The following is a 21,327-nucleotide window of genomic DNA, read 5'->3' on the forward strand; positions in this document are numbered from 1 at the left end:
GTTCACTTCAATCTGGCCTTTATTTTTTTTACAGGATAGAGATAGTATTAGACTTCAACCATCTTGGCTTAGGGTTTCCCTTTTGTTCATTTTTTTTGATTGAGTCACAGTGGGTAATAAGTTTTTGCTTGGAAGGATATAAGAATGGTTTTTCTCGATCTGTTTCCTAGTTCCTGTACCACAGGTTCTATTACATACACAGTCATATTATTTTTTTTTTAAAGAAATGGATAAAAGATAGAAACAAGACCAGATAACAAGGAATGAATAGAAAAGTGTGACATTTTTCTATAAAAACATAGTGGTAATGTTCAAACTCAGAATGAACTCAAGTTGGTAAGAGAAGCTAAGACCGACAAAAAGTTTATTTGTTTTTAAGCTATATTGGGAGAAAAAAGGGGAATCACAGAAGGAACAAAACTTTTGCAAGGGGCGGACGGGACTATGATAACAGGCAGCAGAAAGCAGAGAGAACCACTCCATTCTTATCCTTTGTTTCTGTTCTCTGCAATGGAGAAGAATCTTTGGAAATGACAGAACAGAAATGACTAACAGGGACTTGGTATCCAAGATAGTAAGAGAATACCCATTTGCTATTGATGAATTCAAGTTACTTGGCACAGATGAATTATATCCTTTGGTACTGAAAGACCTGCCAGATTTTGTTTTTGCATCTCCAACACTTAGCACAGTGCCTGGTACATGATAAGTGCTTAGTAAATGTCCGTTGACTGACTGGTATAATTTCTGAGCCACTGTTGGTGATACTTGAATGGTCATAGAAAAGGGGAGACCCCATCCTGGAGAAAGGCAAATGTTCCCATTAAAAAAGAAAGCCCAGAATCTGCAGACTAAAAGTTATAGTTCACTATATGTGAACTTGATTTTGATTCCTGGAAAATTCTAGAATGTATAATTTTAGATATGGTTAACAAATATGTAGAAAGGGAAGCAGTGTTGATAAAGACATAGCATCTCTTCATCAAGAATAGATCATGTCAGGCTAGCTTCCTTTCTTTTTGGCTAGAATTACTAAATGAGTAGGTGAAAGGAATGCTGTGAATATATTTACCTAGATTTTAGCAAAGCTAAATATTCTCATAATATTGTTATATAGAAGATGACAAGATATCGAACAGATGATAAGATGTTTAGATGGATTCAGAACAAGGTAGATAAATGGTTGGACTTCCTTCCTTCCTTCCTTCCTTCCTTCCTTCCTTCCTTCCTTCCTTCCCTGCTTCTTTTCCTCTCTTCTTTCCATCTTTCCATAAGTCACAGAGTATTTATTGCCCTCTTTTTGGAAAGATCATGGAAGGAAAAAGTGACAAAGAAAATCAAGACAAAATAGATCCCTGATCTACTAGAAAGATTGTCTATGATAAAGCTGTTTCTTCTACTGATGCCTAGTCTTACTGGTCCTCCAGTTCCCTATACCTTCTCCTTCCACTGGTCCACTTCAATATAACTGATTTATTTTTGGAGGGATGATTCTTTGTTAGTTTTGTCTTTTGATTTTGCATAGATCCTTCACTTTATTTGATGACCATGTCCCCGGAAATTGTAACAATAGAATTTTTGGAAACATAATCACCTAAAATGCACTAAGGCCATTTGCTATATAAAGAAACTATAATCAATCTTTTTGTTAACAAATGCTCCTTTTGCAATGTCAATACTTAACCCTTATTTATCTGTTTTAAGAGTTTTTGATTATTGGAAATGTGCAACACCATTGTTAGTTTCTGGTTCTTAATCTACAGTGTCTTCTTAGGGAAACTAGGGATGGAGCAAAAAATTTGTCAGGAAAATATGTGATGTAAAAAAAAAGGAATAAAAAATTTAAAAAGAAAGTAAGTATGGTAACTATAATCTATGGGGGGGGGGGAAACATGATTAAATGTGCCACTGAATTAAAAAAGTCTTGTCCACCATTGAGAATTAAGTTGAGTGAACATTTTGGATCAAAATTCTCCCAGTACAACTTTTCACCACACCCCAGAGAGATGGGCTGAGGAGGGATCTTATTCTAGGTTTTGAGAATAGAGAAGCTAAGCCTTGTAAGTGTAGGAAACCTGTTCTGATTCACAGTGAAGCAACTACAGATTCCAGAAACATTATCACTTGATTTGAAATATTGCGAGTTGAGTATGGTGGTGATGGGGCAGTGGTAAGGTTGGTGCTAGAAAAGGAAGGGCTGTACTTAGGGAACATGTGACTAATCTTTCTTTCTTTCTTCTCTTCTTTCCCCCTCCTCTACCCCTAGGTTCTGCAGGAATTTTGTGTGGAGTGTTCAAGCCTTTCTGAGTGCTGGGGGGTGAGTTATGGGCTGGCTTGCCTTCGGCCCCCACCATGAAGCCTGAATCTGCTTCTGCTGTCCCAGGAGCTGTGCTCTGCCTGAGCTCTCCGCTTTGCTCGACCCTCATCCATTTGGTCTCCCACCACTAGGAGGCAGACCTCCAGGATCGGTCCTTGTCCTGTTTGTCCTTCCCTCTGCTCACCTCACCGCTCCTCCCTCAAGCATTGTTGCTGTCCTGGCCACCCGCATTGCCCCAGCTCCCCAGTTGTATCTGGGGTTTGAGTCGCCTAGGCACCCTTCCTGAGGGAAGAGTATTTCCTGAAGGATTCCCCAAACCCACTCTGTATCTTCTCCTGGAATCAAGGCCTCCGGATCTACATGGATAGCTGAGATCTTTTCTTGGAGAGGAACGCCTTCCTTTCCTCTGGCCCTTCCTCCGTTCTCTCCTGCTCTCCTCTTCCTCTGTTGCCCGTCCCACGCCTTCTTTCTTCTTTTGTTCTCAAAGGATTTATTGGTTCCGGCCTCTGTCGCCGTTCCTGGCCGGTGTCACACATATACTGTCTTTTCATCTCTCTATCTGTATTTCTTTCTGACCTCTTGTGTGCTATCTCTGCTTCTTTATTCTATTTGGTATTCTGCTTACTACCAACAAAGAAACACCCAGTTTATTGCCCTGAGGTTCCCCTCCTTTCCCTCAGCCCAGTTCACCCACGGCTTTGGGCCTACCCCCAACAGTAGCCATGGGCTTCACCCTTCACTCAATCTACTTCACTCTGAAGTTCAGTGTTCTGCTTGGCTCCCTGCTGGGGCTTTGCTTGGGCCTGGAGTTCATGGGCCTTCCCAACCAATGGGCCCGTTACCTCCGCTGGGATGCCAGTACTCGAAGTGACCTGAGTTTCCAATTCAAGACCAATGTCTCTGCTGGGCTGCTTCTCTACTTGGATGACGGTGGTGTCTGTGACTTCCTCTGCCTCTCCCTGGTGGATGGTCGTGTCCAGCTCCGTTTCAGTGTAGACTGTGCTGAGACGGCTGTGCTGTCAGACAAGCAGGTCAATGATAGCAGCTGGCATTTCCTGATGGTGAGCCGTGACCGAATGAGGACAGTGCTTGTGCTGGATGGGGAGGCCAGACCTGGGGAGGTCCAGCCTCAAAGGCCCCACATGGATGTGGTCAGTGACTTATTTGTTGGAGGGGTCCCAGATGATATAAGGCCCTCTGCCCTGACCCTGGATGGGGTGCAGGCCATGCCTGCCTTCAAGGGATTTATCTTGGATCTTAAATATGGCAACTCAGAACCTCGTCTTCTGGGGACCCAGGGGGTCCAGCTGGAGGCTGAGGGTCCTTGTGCTGAAAGCCCATGTGAGAATGGTGGAGTCTGTTTCCTCCTGGATGGCCACCCAACCTGTGACTGCTCCGCCACTGGCTACGGTGGCAAGCTCTGCTCCGAAGGTAAGGCTGTCTCTCCTTCATCTCAACCCAACCTAAATTCTCATCCCATCCCTACCGCATATACATATACACATTCCCTATTTTTACCACAGGCCTACCAATTTGGTTTCAGAAACCCAGGGGCTCCAGTTGGTGTAGGTAGAGGGAAGGAAATGGACCTGTTCTATAACTTCCACTGCTTGTGGCATAGGCCAAAAAGGCTGTCCTTATCTCCAAGGAGAGGGTTGTGAGGGTTTGAAACTTCTCATCTTCCTGGGTAGCTGCCTCTTTGGCAACCACAGGACTGACTAGAATGAATAAAGTTTGCCACCTGGAGAGTCACTGTAACTGGAGATCTCACCATGAATCTCACTCCTCAAAAAACAAACTGGAATGGCCAGCTCCCATTCATGCCTCTCATTCTCCTAGAGTGAATACCCAGGGTTCCCAGAACCTATAAATGTTTGCCACTGGTAAGAAGATAAGAAGTGAATTTCAGAGCAACTGCCCCTGTCCTCTTTTAAACCATAAGTATTTAGAAACAAGAAGAAAACTCTCCATCCCTACTGTCCCTATAGCCTCAGCAGAACTTTGTTTTCAGAGCATCAAAAAAAAAAAAAAACAAAAAAAGGAGGTGAAATGAGGGAGGAGGGTATTCATAAGGCTCCCCACTGGAGCTCCCATTAATGGGGTTGGTCACTCTCTTTTTGAACTTCCTGGTGGTTGTTAAATGGCTATATGAAGCCATTAATATGATGTCTTCCTATTCCCAGCTGTTAACCCACAGATTTTTTTCTCCCATGAAATCTACTATTCATATTTGGGGCTTCATGTCCTCCCTCTTTCTCACATGAAACAAAAGTAGTATAGGAATGGAGAATCAATTCAATACTTTATCTAGCCAAAGAGCCTAGGAATGCTCAGTAAGCCTTGGAGAATCCTCTGAAATATAACTGGCTCAGAGGACAGATAGGTAGGTACAGACACTTCTGATGTTGACATCTGAAGCATGTGGCTCAAATTTCATATACTACTCTTAGGACAGAGACTAAACTCTTAGTTTGTCTTGGAATCAAGTTTGGAAAAGTGGTTTGGATTTTAGTTTGCCAGTTTCCCAGGCCCAAAATATAGGACTCCTGGGTCTGTGGTGGTGAAGGTTTTATACGTTGTATGGGTTAACTAAGAGCTCTGTTAGAGGCATTGGTTAGAAAGTTCACTAGTAGAAACTATTTCCTGAAGCCTGTCCTCAAGGGCATATGGGATGGGGGAAGAACAGAAATTAATTTCCCTTGTTTTTAACAAAACTCTTCAAATTCCTGGTCCTTACAGCAACGTCCTGTTTTGCTGCAGTGGGTTGGAGGGATCATTAATGGGAGGACAGGTGAGAGAGACTAACATTTGTTTCTTCCTACTTTATGCCCAGGATGTCTTCATTCAGGTGTAATCCCTGTGCTTCAGAACTTGGATGGATACTTAAAATGTGGCTGCAATGGTGTAGCAAGCTTTGGTCTGGATCCTTTCTGTACAACTCCATGCATAAAACAAGCTGCAATTGACCTGATTCTTAAAAATCTAATTTTGAAAACTGTGTTTAGTTTACAGGTTACTTTCATACTGGAACATCTATAAGTAAGAGATCTTGTTTCTGGGTTCATTAAATGATAGCTCCTACAGTTTTCCTTTTCCTCCTCTCACTGCTGGGTTTTACAGTGTAGTTCTTTTTACATAGGTGGGCTATAATGACTGGTGGTGATAGATACATTTTTATTTTTCATTTCTAGAACCATCAGAAGAGGGGAATGGAAGAAAGTAGTAGGGGCAGCCCCAGTCTCACTATTCCAGGTTCCAAACCATACAAGGAAACATGACAGTGACAGTACAAATGTACGGGAACATGCTCAGAGTACATTCTGGAGTTGTCACTGGCTCCTAAGCCATCTTTGACTATGGGTGAAGTTCTGTCTTAAGAGTCTGAAAACGGGTAAAGTTCTGTGTGAAGATGCTGACATGATCATTTATTTTTTTCTTTCATCCAGAGGGATCAGTTCCACCCTTGGAACTTGTATTGAAGTACTGAATTCTGGCATTCTTTCTTTCAAGGGAAAGGGTGTTTGCAAATGTGTAGTTAACTTGCTGATTATCCTTGATTGCATTTTTGTGTTTAAAGGGACTCATTTCCTTTGGGCAGGTTTGGATCAGCACTTTTTAGCTGGATGGAATCTCTGCACTGTGTACATGTACAATTTGTCTTTCCCTTTTCTTTTCTCTGTTTTGTTTGTGCGTGTGTGTGCGCGCATGTCCATGCATGTGTTTTTCAGTCCTCGATGGAGTTTCTTCAGAGCAGATGGGATATAATCGATTTTTAATAGCTAAATGTAATATGTGTATTTTAATAACAAAGTCTTCCGACAAGGTTCACACCATTACCTGGCTATTGATTGATATCTGTGTCTGTAGATGTCAAAACCACAACATAATTCATTCATCCTGCTGCTAAACAAACAACGAAAACGAGTGGAAACCACTTTGTAGCAAATTAGGTAGAGAGGAACAGGGGATGATAGAGTCTCAAAGGGAGGAGAGTGGCAAAGCTCACTGGTGACAATTTGAGGCCTTTTGAGTCTAGTAATTGTAATAATGCTTACTCAATCACATCAGTGCATTGCATGCTACTAGAAAATATTCGTTTTCTCTACACACAGTTAATTTTTAGAGACTGAGCTGGGGGAAATACCTTACCTGTAAAGAGCTCCTAAATACACACCAAACACAAAGAAACACACACACACACACACACACACAGAACAGTTGCTAAATGGCAATCAGATGTACATATAAAATGAGATCAATGGATTCAACTGTACCTGTCTATTTCCTAAAGATAATGTAGTGAAGCTGGGAAGGTGGGAGACATTGATTTTTCCTAAATTGCATATGTCATTATGCTAATAGGCATCATGGCCTAGTGGATAGAAAGCTGGCTTCAGACTCAGGAAGATGTGGGTTCAAGTCCTACTTTGACCCCTACTGGCCATGGGCAGGTGACTTAACTTCTCAGTTCTCTAAGTAACATTCTAAGAAGGGTTCTTAATCTGGCACAGTGACCTTTTTTCTTTCTTTCTTCATATTTTGATAAGTGTAGTTCAATTTAATTGAATTAGATGAGATAATATTTATAAAGTTCTTAGCATACTCCTTGGCATGTAGTTGGTTGGTTGTTGTCCTTCGTTCTTGAAGAGGACCAAAATGACATCACTGTGCCAGAGTCAAGTTTCAATGTGTCTGACTGTGGCTGATCAGACCAATATGAGCTTGGAATGCCCTACCACAGATTGGGCCCGAATAGCTTGGCATGTAGTAGTCACTTAATAAATGCTTGTTTCCTTCCCTCTCTACCCTGGATTGTTTTATAATTTTACATAATTTATTTTATATATTTAAAAACATTATTCTGAGATGGGGGCCTTAGATTTCAGTAGATTGTCAAAAGTGTCCCAAAAAACTTTAAGAACCCCTTCTCTAAGATTACAAATTGCAGAGAATGTGGTTGCCTACATTAGTGAAGGGAATTTCCTTATCTGAGAGTTGCCTTTATTATTGAAAAATAATTGAAATCACAACAAGAAAAATTGTAATCAAAAGTCCAGTCCTATTTCTATCTTTAGCATGTTGAAATAGACAAAGCTCTTCCCTAGGAATTTTGTATTAAATACTGGATGTCCAAGTCTCCTAGTTCCCTGGAGAGGAGTATCTCCTATTTGCTTTTTCTGGGAACTATATAGGGTAAGGAAATTCAGGCCATGAGGGAATGAGGTAAACCCCTGCTTCACACCAAGGAGACTAAATGGGTGGAGAAAGTTGTAATGCTTTTGGCAACTTTAGATTAATGTAGTTCTTGGCATGCTGGAGGTATGCTCTGTGGTCCATTAGCTTCTAGTCAGCCTGGCATTGTTATTAGTGTGGTCCATCCGAATATCTCAAAAGAGGGGTAGATGTACCTCCTCTCTGCAGTGACCTCCAGAGTGGTTCTATGCTTCAAAGAGATGAATCTACTGGAAGGAAGACCAGAAGGGACAGTCTTTTTAAAATCTGGTTAAATTTTTTTTTTGTTAAAAATAATGATTAGCTGTTTTTTTAATTTTATTTTTCCCAATTACATATAAAAGCAATTTTCAACATTTGTTTTTCAAATTGAGTTCCAAAATCTCTCCCTCCTTCCCCAACCCCCCTCATTGAGAAGGCGAGCAATTTGATATAGGTTATACACGTGTAGTCATGCAAAACATAGATTAACTGTTTTTTTTTTCTACCAGCTGAGACTCCAAAGATTGATACTCTGGGAGCCTGGTAACCGTATGGGCAGGTCTTTAACATGAGGACGACTTCCTTAGGTTGGGATTCTGCTCCATACCTGGTCTCACTGTAGCTCCTAATTGTTCTGGGTCTAGACCTATATAGTTGGAAACAATGTAGGGGAAGCCCAACACAAGACTACTATCTTAATCTCCAGTTTCATAAATCATTACCACACGAGAGAGGAGGAGGCAAGTCTGTAAGTCCACCTTTTGAATTTTTATTGCCATAATGAAATAATTTGCTCCTCAACATTGATTTGACTAGCCTGGATGGAAATTTTGCTAGTCTGCTAAAATATTTGATTTTCCTCAATCATACAGAGAAGAGGAGAAGATGAAAGACAAAATGGTAGATAATCCCCTCAAATCCTTTGGCTTTGTAATGATATCAGAGCTTGACACACTGCCAGAGAGACACATATACTCATTTTGTTTCTCTGCCCATCCGTGACCTCTTCTTAGCCCTTTTCTTTGATTGGTGGCCATATTCTTGAATAACTGACTGGCTAGCCTTTGGGGAAGGGTTTCCAGGTCATTGAAAGTAATTGGCAAGGAAGATGATCATCCACTCATGGATAATTGAGAGTCAGTGTCATTGTCTTGAAATGGGTTTGATATTTATTGAGTCCTGAGCATTTTTTGTAATGAATGTGCATATATTTGATTTTTCAAACACATGGAAGATGTACTGAGCTGTTCCATTACTCTGATATGTGTTTGAATGCTAGTTTTACTGAAATTTCCACTCATTGTGAAGTTAATTTCCTGTGGGCAAGAGGAGAAAGAACATTCTTCATAAGATGGCTCTATTTTATTTTTCTCTACTCTTCTGGCTTGATATGTACCAAGGAATTCCATGTATCAAGTACCTCCCTTTCCAAGTATTTGTATTTCCATGGTATTTGTGTACATAAACTTTTATGCACATTGATAAATATACATTCATAACAACTTTTACAGCTATTTAAGAAGGAGAAACCATCTCCTTTTATTATTCATCCCTTCTCTTCGGTCTTATTGAATTAATAACTACAACCAGGATGCAGTTTTGACATTTTTTGGGGTCAGACTCAAGAAAGAAAAATGAATAAAAGCTGTCAGAATAGCTCCAAAGTGGGTGAAGCCTTTATTGAGTGCCTTGTACATTTTTTGGGTTGGTTTAGACCTTTGAGTTTATCATTGTAGGAAAATTTCATTGTGGAAACTCCCTTCATCAGTGGCAGAATTGACATCCTGTCTATAATGAATAATTTTAAAGTTGCCTGGAGGCATTAAGAGATTAAATGACTTGTTCAGGGTCATATAGCTATAATGTGTCAGAGACCAGGGGAGTGGATATTTAATAAATGTTTCTTCAATTGAGATTATTGGCTTCCATTCCAACTTGATCAGTCAGCAGATTTATTAGGTGTTTTGCTATGTGCTAGGCCCTGTGCTGAGCACTAGAAATGAGGAAAAAGGCAAAAAAAAGGGCATAGGGGAACTTCATGAGCTTATATGGTAAGGGGACTGGTAGGAAGACACCATGAAAACAACTACTGTATATATGTACAAGCTATTTACAGAGTGAATGTAAGGTAATGTCAGAGAGGAGAAGCCAGCAATGGAAGGATGGGAGGTAGGGGTCAAATAGACCAGGAAAGGCTGCCTGCAGAAGGCAGAATTTGGGCTTAGTCTAGAAAGTCAATGGCAGAATTTAAAATATGTGGATTTCAGTTCAAGGGTTGCTCCCAACTAGCTGTATATTCTTGGGCAAGTGACTTTGCTTCTCCAGACCTCAATTTCTTCATCTTTTGGACTAGGTGGTCTCAAAAGTTCCTTCCAGCTCTGGTATTCATAGATTCTAAGAAATCACTTCATTTGGATGCAATGATCCCTTGAACAGCCTGGATCCTATTGATTCAAAATAGGTTGATTCAAAAATACTCTCTAGAAGTAGGATCTGCTTGTCATCAAAAGGCTGTCTCCATATCATAATTGGGAATCCTCTCGAGAAGCTGGTAGCATGCCAAGGAGGTGGTTAGAATAGAGATATTAGAAATACAGGGTTGATGGGGCATAGGGTCCTTTTCTTTTTTGCTTTTTTTGGGGGGGGGAAGGCAAGGCATAAGTGACCTGCCCCAGGTCACAAGACTAGTAAGTGTTAAGTGTCTGAGGCCAAATTTGAACTTAGGTCTTCCTGACTCCAGAGCTGGTGCTCTATTCACTGCACCACCCACAGGGTCTTAGTCCTTTAGAAGATTAGAGCTAACATAGACAGGATTAGTTTTGTAGATTTTGAGCTGGAAGAAATCTTCGAGGTTCTCTAATCCATTTGCCTCATTTTACAGATGAAGAAATTGGGGCCCAGAGAACCGAAGTGAATACTCTAGCAAATTCTTATAGAGGTCAGTCTCTTAGAATGGAGGTGGATCAAGTGGTGTTTGGGAGGTAGCATTCAGATGCCCAAGGTCACCAGGGACTAAGAGAGAGACCAAGGATTTTAACCCAGGTGCCCTTAAGTCCAAACTCATCTCCCTTTCCATTTTCCCATAGTGTTACAATACTTCTGCCCCCTTTCCAAACCAACATTGCTTCTACTTTATCAAATTGCTTCCCTTAACCTATGCTTCCTATCACCATTCCGTTGAGGCCCAATGGAATGGGGCTGGACCTGTAGTTAGGAATACCTGAATTCTAATCCTGCCTCAGAGACCTACTAGTTATGATCTTGGGCACTTAACCCTCTCCCTGCTTCAGTTCCCTCATTTGTAAAATAGGGATAATAATAACACTTCCCTCCCAGGGTTGTTGTGAGCATCAAATAAGACATGTCCTTTACAAACCTTAAAGCACTCTACAAATACTAGTCATTATTATTATTATTCCTACTGTCTAACCCATTAATTCAGAATCCTCTGGGGCTATGGTGCAAGAGCCTGTCCTATAATATATATTACATACTGTAAAGTGAGCTCAATTTTTTTTTTTTTGGTGATGGAGAGAAGTTTGAAACACCCCTTAAAATAAATGGAGAACCTATGGGCCTTTCATAAAACCAGTACTTGGCCTGAATGGTCTTAACAGACCTCAATTACTCTTACATGTTTTTCATGCTAAGTTCCAGCTGCCTGTTAGTAGCAAAACTGTAACAACTGGCCCAGTCAAATCAAAACCCCCGGTGCATTTGTGTATTCCTGCATACCCCTCTCTCCCACCTCCTCCTCATGCACACTTAGGCTTCTAATTGCAGCTGGCATTGTTCCTAATTTGTATGAATACTGAGTGGGCCCTGGCCAGGCTATGGCGGTAGGGAGATGGAGATGAAGATGCTGGGCAAGGGGAGTGTCTAAAGAATAAGAAGTTAATAGAGACTTCCCCTCCCCTCCCCTTGGCTCTCTTTTTGGGCAACTGCGGGGAGGGCAGCATGGAGACAGAAGCCTAAAAAGAACCCCCTGGCACTAAGGCTGTACCCCATACCTGATTCACTACCAGCAACCCTAGCCTCAGGTTTGCCTGGCCCCAAACTCTCCACCAAAGCCAGCCAGCAGGGGCTGTTTCTAAACGGAGCCTGAATAGGGGTCTGATTGCTTCTTTTCCTTCTGTCTCCACTTTGATTACCAAATGAGATTTCCTGGGTATGCTATATGCTAAATGACAGAGCAGCAGCCTGCCTCTTGCTCTAATTATCACACTTTTAACTGTGGAGGGAACAGCAATTTTTTTTAATTCCCCCACCATCACGTCTCTGCCTCTTTTAAAGAGAGGAAACCCTCCCTCATTCTTCCTTCTGTAGAGTAGGAGCCGCCCTTCCCTATTCTGAAAACACTGAAGCCAGCTGTTTGGCTTTGCTTCTAAAAACTTGGAGGAGGGGGTTTAGGAGGGGGTGGGGTAGGGTTCAGTGGCAGGAGGAAAGTGGGGGAGAGAAACTAATAAGATTTTGTGGGCTTTTTGCCAAGAGCCTTGAAGTGGCACCTGACATGGACAAATAAATCTACTTTTGCATTTCATCATCAAATGGCCCCAGGAGCCCAGAACTGAGAGGTTAATGAATTCTAAGGTTTGTCTAAGTCCTTAGGAAGCACCCTTAGAATGGATTGTACGTGACTCCAGCTAGTTAGATAGGTGTCTATCCCTCCCTTCGAGTGGATGGAGTCAGTGAGAAGATGAAGATGTAAACTGTTGGGTGGGGAGGGGTTATTGATCTGTACCTCTTTTTACCCAAATCTCCTTCACTCCCCTCTATATAAATGTTAGACATTTATGAAGGGGCGTATGAGGGAGAGGTTGGGAGGGGATCATATGGGGATACATAAATGCATCAGGGTTTTGATTTGCCTGGGCCACTCTTCATAATCTTGCTAGTGTCTAACAGGCACCTGGAACTTAACATGAAGAACATGTAAGAGTTATTCAAGTCTTGGTTAACACCATTCAAACCAAGTCCTGATTTTTATGAAAAGCTTGTGGAATTCTCCACTTGCTGTGATTCATGATTTTTGTACAGTGCTATCACTTTTCAGAGAATTCTTAAACATTCTTTATGTTTGATCTTCACAATAATTCTGCAAGATAGATTGGGAAGGCACTATTATTCCTATGTTAAGTTAAACTATATACCAAGAATCTCTGTTTTGGTAATGGGATGTGAGGGCAAATATATACACGATATTTTGACTGGAATCTCTGGGACTCATTTCCAAGACAACAATACCCTTCTATGTCTTTGGGTTTCCTTGCCACAAATGACTTGTTCACACACTCTGAAATGGGTTATCAATCACTAACCTAACTAATACAAATTCCATTTCTGTCACTATATGGGTGAAAAGTAAAGTTTTCAACTCTTTTAGGATTAGTGATTAAGTACCACTTTCCCAAAGCCTTGACTTTTCTGAGAGCTGCAGTGGATGTTACCAAAAAAGCTAAGTCTGGAATGTGAATAAAATCTGCCCCTATCCCCCAAGTGTTGCTGGGAGCTAGTATCTGTATCAAATCTGTGGGTGTCACATCAATCAGGACTTAGAAGAAGGACTTGAAACCCAGTTACACCTAATGAAAGATTGTTGAACTAAATAGCTTCAAATCTTCATCAAGCTTTTTGCATTCCAGATCCTTGGAATTTCACAGCTCTACACCCAGAGATGGTGGTAATGGATGTGGTTCCTGAACGAATTTATAATTCTCCTTCGTGTTGTTTCGAAGCTCTTTGGATCATTAATATAACCAATCTTTCTCTCCCTCTCTCCCTCTCTTTCCCTCACTCTCAATGTGAACAAAACTTGTTGCTGTCCCGTGATAGCAATGTTGGCTTTGGATGTATGTGTGTTCCTTCTCCCTTACCTAGTGAACCTTCATCACAGACAAATTTAAAATTCCCAGGGTCAAAAGGGAAGAAAGAATTGTACATAGGTGGGACAGATCACTGTTTGAGGGAGGGGAATGATAGGAGGTGGAAAGTGGACAAAGCAAGTGGGTGGGTAGGGAGACCAGGAGAGCAAGAAATGAGATGGGAAATCTTTGTTTGATTGACAGAAGGTGACAGGACGGCCCCCAGCCCCTAAGACTTTGTAGTACAGTTGCCTGCCATGGATCATTGTGGGATTGCTCTCTAGATAACACTCATACAGAAAAGGAAAAAAAACGAGCCTCTTTGTTCCCATGATATATTTCAGAAATGGCCTCACTAGTAGGCTGTCATTACTACCGTTGTTTTCCAGAAATGGATGTCTTTGGGTGACCTATTTAAAAGCAATATGGGGCCCCTTTTAAATGTGTCACCATATATATCTATTCTCAACCCTAGTTTCCCCAATCTGCAATGGTTCTAAATAATGTGTTTTCCAAAGATTTTCAGGAGGCAGCACCACCAGCAGCTTTTAAAAATAAACTGACCTTGTACTCATCAAGTAAAGCAGAAGTCTGTCTCTGTAATAAAACTTATTCTGTTTTCAGGCCCAGAAATTGTGGGTGCTTTGAGTTCTTCAGTGAAAGGTACTGTTTGGTAACTGGAGCAATTTGAAGTGGGTGGAGGTGAAGGGGAGGCTGATTTGAAAACCTTGAAGAGGAACTATGTGAGTTTAATGGGTTTCTGGGAGCCAGTTACCTAACTGGGAAGTGTCCTGTTCTCCCCTCTCCTCTGGTAAGCACAGTGTCTTGCACATAGTAGCAGCTTAATAAATATTTGTCGAATGAATGAGTGATTATCATTCACATTTCTTCCAGGCATCCTTTCCCCCTCCTCTCTAGGGTATCCTCCTCTGAGTTTTGTAACACTCCACCCTCTGGGTTCTCCTACCCCTGGCCCTTTAATGTTTGCAAAATGCTTTAAAGTATCTTGTTTGATCCTCACAACTACCATGGAGCTGCTATTATTATCCCTATTTCACACACAAAGAAACTGAGGCAGACAGAAGTTAAGTGACTTGTTTAGTAAGCATCTGAAGAAGGATTTGAACTTGGGTCTCCTTGATTTAAATTTCAATTTTTATCTACTATGCTAGGATTTAAATATCATTTCTGTGCATATGACTTCTATTTCAACTTGGAGCAGGTAAGTTGCAGTGGAAAGACAACTCAACTTGGAGTCACAGGATTTGAGTTTGAATTCTGGTTCTGCTACTTACTACAACTGTAGTAAATAGAATATCATTTAACTTTTCTGGGTTCAGTTTACTTATCTACAAAAAGAAGACTCTAAGGTCTATATCCTGGCATCAGGAAGACTCATCTTCCTGAATTCAAATCCAGCCTTAGACACTTATTGGCTTCATGACTCTGGGCAAGACACTTAACTTTGTTTACCTCAGTTTCCTCATCTGTAAAATGAGCTGGAGAAGGAAATGGCAAACAACTCCAGTATCTTTGCCAAGAAGATCCCAAATGGGGTCATGGAGAATAAGACATAACTGAAAAAGTGACTGAACTGTTGTTCAGTTCAGTTCAGACAAGGTCCCTCTCCTAAATCTGTGGTCATAGATCATAGGTACTGAATGTATGTCTCATATGTATCCCAACTTGATTATGGCCAAATCAGAACTTGTTTCCTTCCTAACTTCCTTTTCTCAGTGGTCAAATCTTCTTGATTCTGCCTCTACAACACTGTGTGCATTGGTCTCCTTCTTCCCCCTCACATGGCTACAATCTGAATTTAAGCCCTCATTACTTCTCAATGGACTATGCCAATAGCCTCCTACCTAGTTTCACTGACTCCAATCTCTTCCTTCTCCAATCTATCCTCCATATAGTTGCCAAAATGATAATTCTAAAGCATGTCTGACCATGTTGCTCTCCTGATCAAAAAACACCCCCAGATTCCTTTGCCTTTTAGCATCAAATCTGAGCTCTTCCAAAGTTTTGGTGTTTCAAAGTCCTTCCCACTCTGACTTCAATCTCCCTTTTGAGATTTATAACCTATTACTGCTCTAAATGCCCTTTAGGGTCTAGTCAAGTGGGCCTGTTTGCTGCTCTGCTTACACAAGACTCCATTTCCCATCTCTGTGCTTTTGTACAAACTGTACCCTCATGCTTGAAATGCCTTCTACCTATTCCTCTTTAAAAGCTAGGCAATTTTAAAGTACAGTGGAAATGTCACATCTTACACGGAGTGTCTCCTAGTTCCCCCTAGCAACCAGGAGTCCCCTGAAATGATTGTGTTTATCTTGTATATACTTTTCATCTAGGGAATCTTGGTGTTACCGTAGGTAGAGCACTGGGACTGGAGATAAGAAGATTCAGCTTCCTGAGTTAAAATCTGGCCTCAGACACTTCCTAGCTTTGTGACCCCGTGTAAATCACTTAACCCTGTTTACCTCAGTTTCTTCATCTGGAAAATGAGCTGGGGAAGGAAATGGCAAACTACTCCAATGTCTTTTCCAAGAAAATTCCAAATGGGGCCACAAAGAGTTGGAAATGACTGAACAGCAAAATCTTTGCATTTATGTATGTGTTGTCCCTCCCCTAATATAAACTTCTTTAGGGGAGGAACTGTTTTCATTTGTGTTTCCCTATTTCTTCTAGCACAGTGCTTAGCATATTTTACTTTCTTAAATGCTTATCAACTGATCAATTGGTTAAAAATTATGTGAGAGGAGTCTTCCAAATTACTCAGTAGAGTTAGTTACTTCTTTCCCTGCTGGACATACCCAACATCCTTACCCCCACCCCATAGTCTGAATTTCATTCTGGAGTCTGCAGCTGGTTTCCTATGGGGCTAGTTTCTTAGTTTCTTAGGGGGTGGGTGGGTGGGGGGATGTTATTATGTGATATTGGAAAAACTCCTTAGGGACTGAAGGAGTCTCTAGTCCATGAGTGCCTAGGGAAGGAAGGAAAGGGAGATGGGCAGTGCATTTCATAGATCAGCTGTATTTTCAGTGAAATTCAATAATTTCTCCTTTAAATATGTATTGCCTTCATCTCTTGGAGAATAGAAAAGCATGGAGAGAGAATATATACAGTTTATTTACTTAACAAATTGCTTTTTCAGGGAGTAAAGTACAAGTCTTGCAAGGAGGTAAAAAAATAAAGATGAAATCACTTGACTCTGACACAGGTGGAGGAAGGAGTACAGAAAGATTAGAAAGTTGGAGAATACTCATTACTTTTTTCTTATTCTGTTGGGCTCCCTTCCTTTTCAGAGAGGGCCATATTCCTCCATGACTAATCATAGGATGTTTGCAATTGAGAGGGGAGGAAGAGTAAATTTTGAAATCTTTGAGACCCTTGAAGGAAATTCTTGGAGAGCCAATTTGGAGAAATTTAAACTAGTTTGGGACCAGAATGAGAAAAGAGTGAGATTTGACTAGTTCTGTGTTAGTACCCCTCTTTTTGGGGTCACAGATTTAGGAAGGGCCTCTAGAAATTATCTACTCTACCTTCTCACGAGGAAGCTAAGGTCTAGAGAGTTTAAGTCATTTGCCTAAGGACACACAACTCTTAAAGTAGCAGTGCCACGGTTTGGATCCAGGTTGTCTGACTCCAGATCCAATGTTCCCTTGTACCTACCCCAATGCTTCCTCCTTAGTTTGTGGTCCTTTGATATTCTAACCGTTTTTGCCTTGCTAGAAGAGGAAAGGGGTAGAGAAAAGTGAATAAGTATATACATAATGTCTTTTATGTGGCAGAAACTGTGCTTTAAAAAAAAAACAAATATCTCATTTCATACTCACAACACCTCTAGGAGAGAAGTGTTATTAACCCCACTTTATAGTTGAGGAAACTGAAGCAAACAGGGGTTAGATGACTTGCCCACAGTCACACAACTAGGAAGTGTCTGAGTATTTTAAAGGTTTGCTAAGCATTGTGCAAATATAATCTCACTTTATCCATCCAGGTAGCTGCTATTATTATCCTCCTTTTACAGATGAGGAAATTGAGGCAAACAAAAGTTAAGTGACTTGCCCAGGGTTATACAGCTAGTAAATGTCTGAGGCTAGATTTGAACTCAGGTCATCTTGATATCAGGCTCAAGGCTCATCTACTGGACCACCAGACGAGAGGCAGAATCAGGTAGGGCCAGAAGTCATTCTGCCATGGTGGCTTTGTGGGGTGTGTGTGGGGGGGTGATGGGGTGGGGGTTAGTTTTGTGGCTTAGTAGTGGCTCCTAAGGAGATGAAGCTATCTATGGCACCATATCTATATACTTCTTTAGTCTTTTTTCCGAGGCTACTGGAAACAAAGTGAACTTTCCCCCCATCTCATTCTTTAGAATTTCCCTTTCATTTTAGCCCCAGCACTGAAATTTGTAAATGGTCTCTAGCTTCCAAGCTGCGGTCTCAATGACAGGCATTACCTTACCCAACTGTAAGCAGTACTTTTTTTTTTTGTCAGGGGGAGGGGAAGGAACGGAAGTTAACACCACAAACAATAATGTACAAATTGTTGCTAAGGCAGAAAGAGCAGCTGCATTCTGCATTTTAGTTGCTGCGGGAACCTCACTGTTTGCATTTCCTGACTCCTGAGTTTTCAATGTTGCCCTAATGGAGATTGTTGGCTATTTTGTATGTGTAGAATATATAACTAGTGGCTACATTTTAATGTGTCTCTTGGCTCCTATCAGCTTTCACAGTCTTAATGCATGTTCTACTTACTCAGTTGGGTTTCACGATTCATGTTCCTGGAGTGTGTGTGAGGAGACATTCTTCAAGAGCCATAAGATACAAAACCCAAGGGAGTATTCTTTTTCTGGGTCCTTAATTAAGGGATGTATATAAACAAGGAATAGATTTTTATAATTGTAATAGCTTGCATTTATACATCAATTTAAGGTTTGCAATGCATTTTACATATATTATCTATATACATATATATGTGTATAAACCACCAAATGGACATGCACCATTTCCCTGAAATCAACCCATTAAGGATGTCATTTTTTTGAAGTGTACCCACAGAGAAGCCACACTGGAGGCATAGACCATGGTACACCCTGAATATAGATTCTACCTCTTAGTGGAGATGTTCCACCAAGATTTTAATTGTATATGAGCATCCATTCCAGTAGGTTCACATATATTCCAAGTCGGGAACCAGGGTCAATCAGTTTGAAGTAGTTGCATACAAGGTAGAAAGATATTATTTTTTTTTTGTCAGCTAAGTGACTTCCTTGAGCAAGCCCTGGATCTGGAGCTAGGAAGACCTGAGTTCAAATTCATATTCAGACTCTTATTAGCTTTGTAACCTTGGGCAAGTCACTTAACCTCTCTGTTTGCCTCAGTTTCCTCATCTGTACAATGGGGATAATAATAGCTCCTATCTCCCAGTGTTGTTTCGAGGATCAGGTGAGATAATATTTGCAATAGCTCTTTGCAAAACCTAAAGCACTATGTAAATGATAGCTATTATTACTAATGCTACTTCTCTCGAGGCAGTTAGGTGCCTCAGTGGATAGAGAGGTGGGCCTGGAGCCTCAGACACTTACTAGCTGTGTGACCCTGGGTCATTTAATCTCGGTTTGCCTTAATCCTCTGGAGAAAGAAATGGCAAACCACTCCAATATCTTTGCTGGGAAATCTCTATTGACAGTAATGGAGTACTGTGGTCCACTGGGTCATGAAGAATGGAACCCGACTGAACAAAAACTACTACTAGTACTACTGTTTGTACTACTAGTTCTGGTACTAGTACAAATTTCTGGTCCTTTGCTTAGTTGCCTTCAGGTCTGTCTGTAAAAAGAAGGAGAAAATGAATTTTCTGTTGCTTGGGAAGGCAGAATAAGGATTGTTGGAAAGATATAAGCAACCAAATTTCAGTTCACCATAAGGAATAACTTTTTTTAAATAGAGCTGTCCAGTGCTGAAACTAACTTAGCAGCCTTGCAAAGTAACAAAGCTATCAATAAAAGTATTTAAGTAGAGTCTGGGGATGTTGTAGGGATTAAATCACCTTTGAGTTCTCTTCCAACTCTGACACAGTGATTCTCTTCTTTCATGGTGAAGGCATGAGGGATTATTTCCTTAAGATAATAGCTTTCATTAGGCATAGTCAGCCTCCATTTTCCTTTCTTAATTATTCATTCATTCATTCGTTTATTTGTTCATTCATTCATTTATTCATTTATTGCCTTTTGGCAATTGGGGTTAAGTAACTTTCCCAAGGTTACACGGCTAGGTGTGTGTGTGTGTGTGTGTGTGTGTGTGTGTGTGTGTTAACTGTCTGAGGCCAGAACTGAACTCGGGTCCTCCTGACTCCGGGGCCAGCGCTTTACTCACTGCACCACCTAGCCAGCCCCCATTTTCCTTTTTTTTAAAAAAAGGATCATAGATTCAGAGCTGAAAGGGACCTTTGAGGATGTTGAATCCATTTCCTCATTTTTGCAAAGGAGGAAGCTGAGACCCAGTGAATTTGAATGACATACTAAGGGTCACATGACTAGTAAGCATTTGAAGCAGGATTTGAAGCCTGGTCTTCCTGACTCCACTTCCAGTACTTAACCTATGGCACCAACCTGCTTCTCAAATTTGACCCCTTTGCTTCTGGCTTCACCTACCAATGCTTTACTCACTAGGACCCAGTACACCTTGCCCTTTCATATGGAGGTTGATGTTCAGTATATTTGGTAGTTGTGGTTTTAATTCAACTTCCTGGCTTTGTATATTGAATATAGCAATATGCAAACCAAGTTCCTTTCCTGCATTATGTTTTGACCTGGCTCTGGCAAGATTGTTTTAGAAGTTCCAGCAACTTAGGCACAGGCAATATAGGAAAACCTCACTCATTCAGAGATTTTACTCATTCAGAATTTCAACTAAGGAAACTTTCCTCATCATGTAAATTAATTGTGTAAACACGTTTGGTAGGTGAGTGTTTAAAATACTTTAAGCACTCATAAGAACAAGTCTTATCAAGCATTTTGAAGTACTTGAGAAGGGGTAATTTACATATAAGCAATTGTTATGCTAATTAAAAGTATCATATGCATTCCTTGAATGCATCTTCTGGTATCTTACCCCCCCCCCCCCTCCTACTCCTCCACTTGGCAACACTGAACAAATGAATTAACTGGGGCCAGGGTTGACTAGTTTAAGATAGGGTATATACTTAAGTAGTAAAAAAAAAAGGTGTTTTTTTAAATTTTCTAATTTAGATTTTAAAAGATCATTCAATGTGATCCTCACTTACATAACCAGATAGTCTCAGTGAGATTTTACTACAGTATTTATTTATCTGAATTTGGATTTTTTCTAAAGGGATTGTATAGGGGATATAGGGAAAAATAAGACCTATTACCTGCCTTTTGCAGGTTGCTATCTAGCAGAGACAGACTATATACATGGTTATAGTACGTGTTAGAATGTGATGAATCATGAGGAGTATAAAGTGTCATGGATATTCAGGGGAGGAAGAAACCCTTTTAAAATGAAAAAAAAAATTTCCAATGATGATTGGAATTGAAAGCATCAGATTTAGTTTAATAATTTCTGTCAAAAATGGGGTTCCTATCATGTTTGAAAGGTATCACTAGGCAATCTTGTCCAACTCCCTTATTATACAGATCAATCAATAATCATTTATTAAGCACCCATTATGTGCTATACTATATCCTAAGTGCTGGGAACCTAATAACTTTTGGAACTGAATTGTCTTCATTGACTTTAGACAAATTACCATGACCTTAAAGGTCAAGTCTCTAGCCTAGAGTAACTGTTTCCAAGTTAAACTACTGCATGCTGGGGCAAGGTGAGTAGCCTAATGAGGATGGAGGTGTGTAAGGTTTGACTAGGGGTGGGGGTGGGGAGCAGAGGTAGGAGACTTTGCTTTGCAAATAAG

General features: G+C 40.8%; 1 protein-coding gene across 3 annotated transcripts in view; it reads left to right on the plus strand.

Annotated features, from left to right (window-relative positions):
• NRXN3 (neurexin 3) overlaps positions 1–21,327 on the plus strand; it is a 2,132,730-nt gene that overhangs the window by 109,174 nt on the left and 2,002,229 nt on the right. For all 3 annotated transcript variants that reach the window (XR_011169070.1, XM_069092330.1, XM_069092331.1), the window contains exon 2: positions 2,267–3,748. Coding sequence is in view for 2 of the 3 variants with exons in the window: in XM_069092330.1 (XP_068948431.1) it covers positions 3,040–3,748 (709 nt within the window). In the remaining variant the exon portion in view is untranslated. The remainder of the gene's footprint in view (positions 1–2,266; positions 3,749–21,327) is intronic.

The sequence above is a fragment of the Petaurus breviceps genome, unplaced genomic scaffold (assembly GCF_028583685.1).
Source record: "Petaurus breviceps papuanus isolate PSGF00001 unplaced genomic scaffold, PetGlider_PUasm1.0 189, whole genome shotgun sequence".
In the NCBI taxonomy this organism is placed as follows: Eukaryota; Metazoa; Chordata; class Mammalia; order Diprotodontia; family Petauridae; genus Petaurus; species Petaurus breviceps.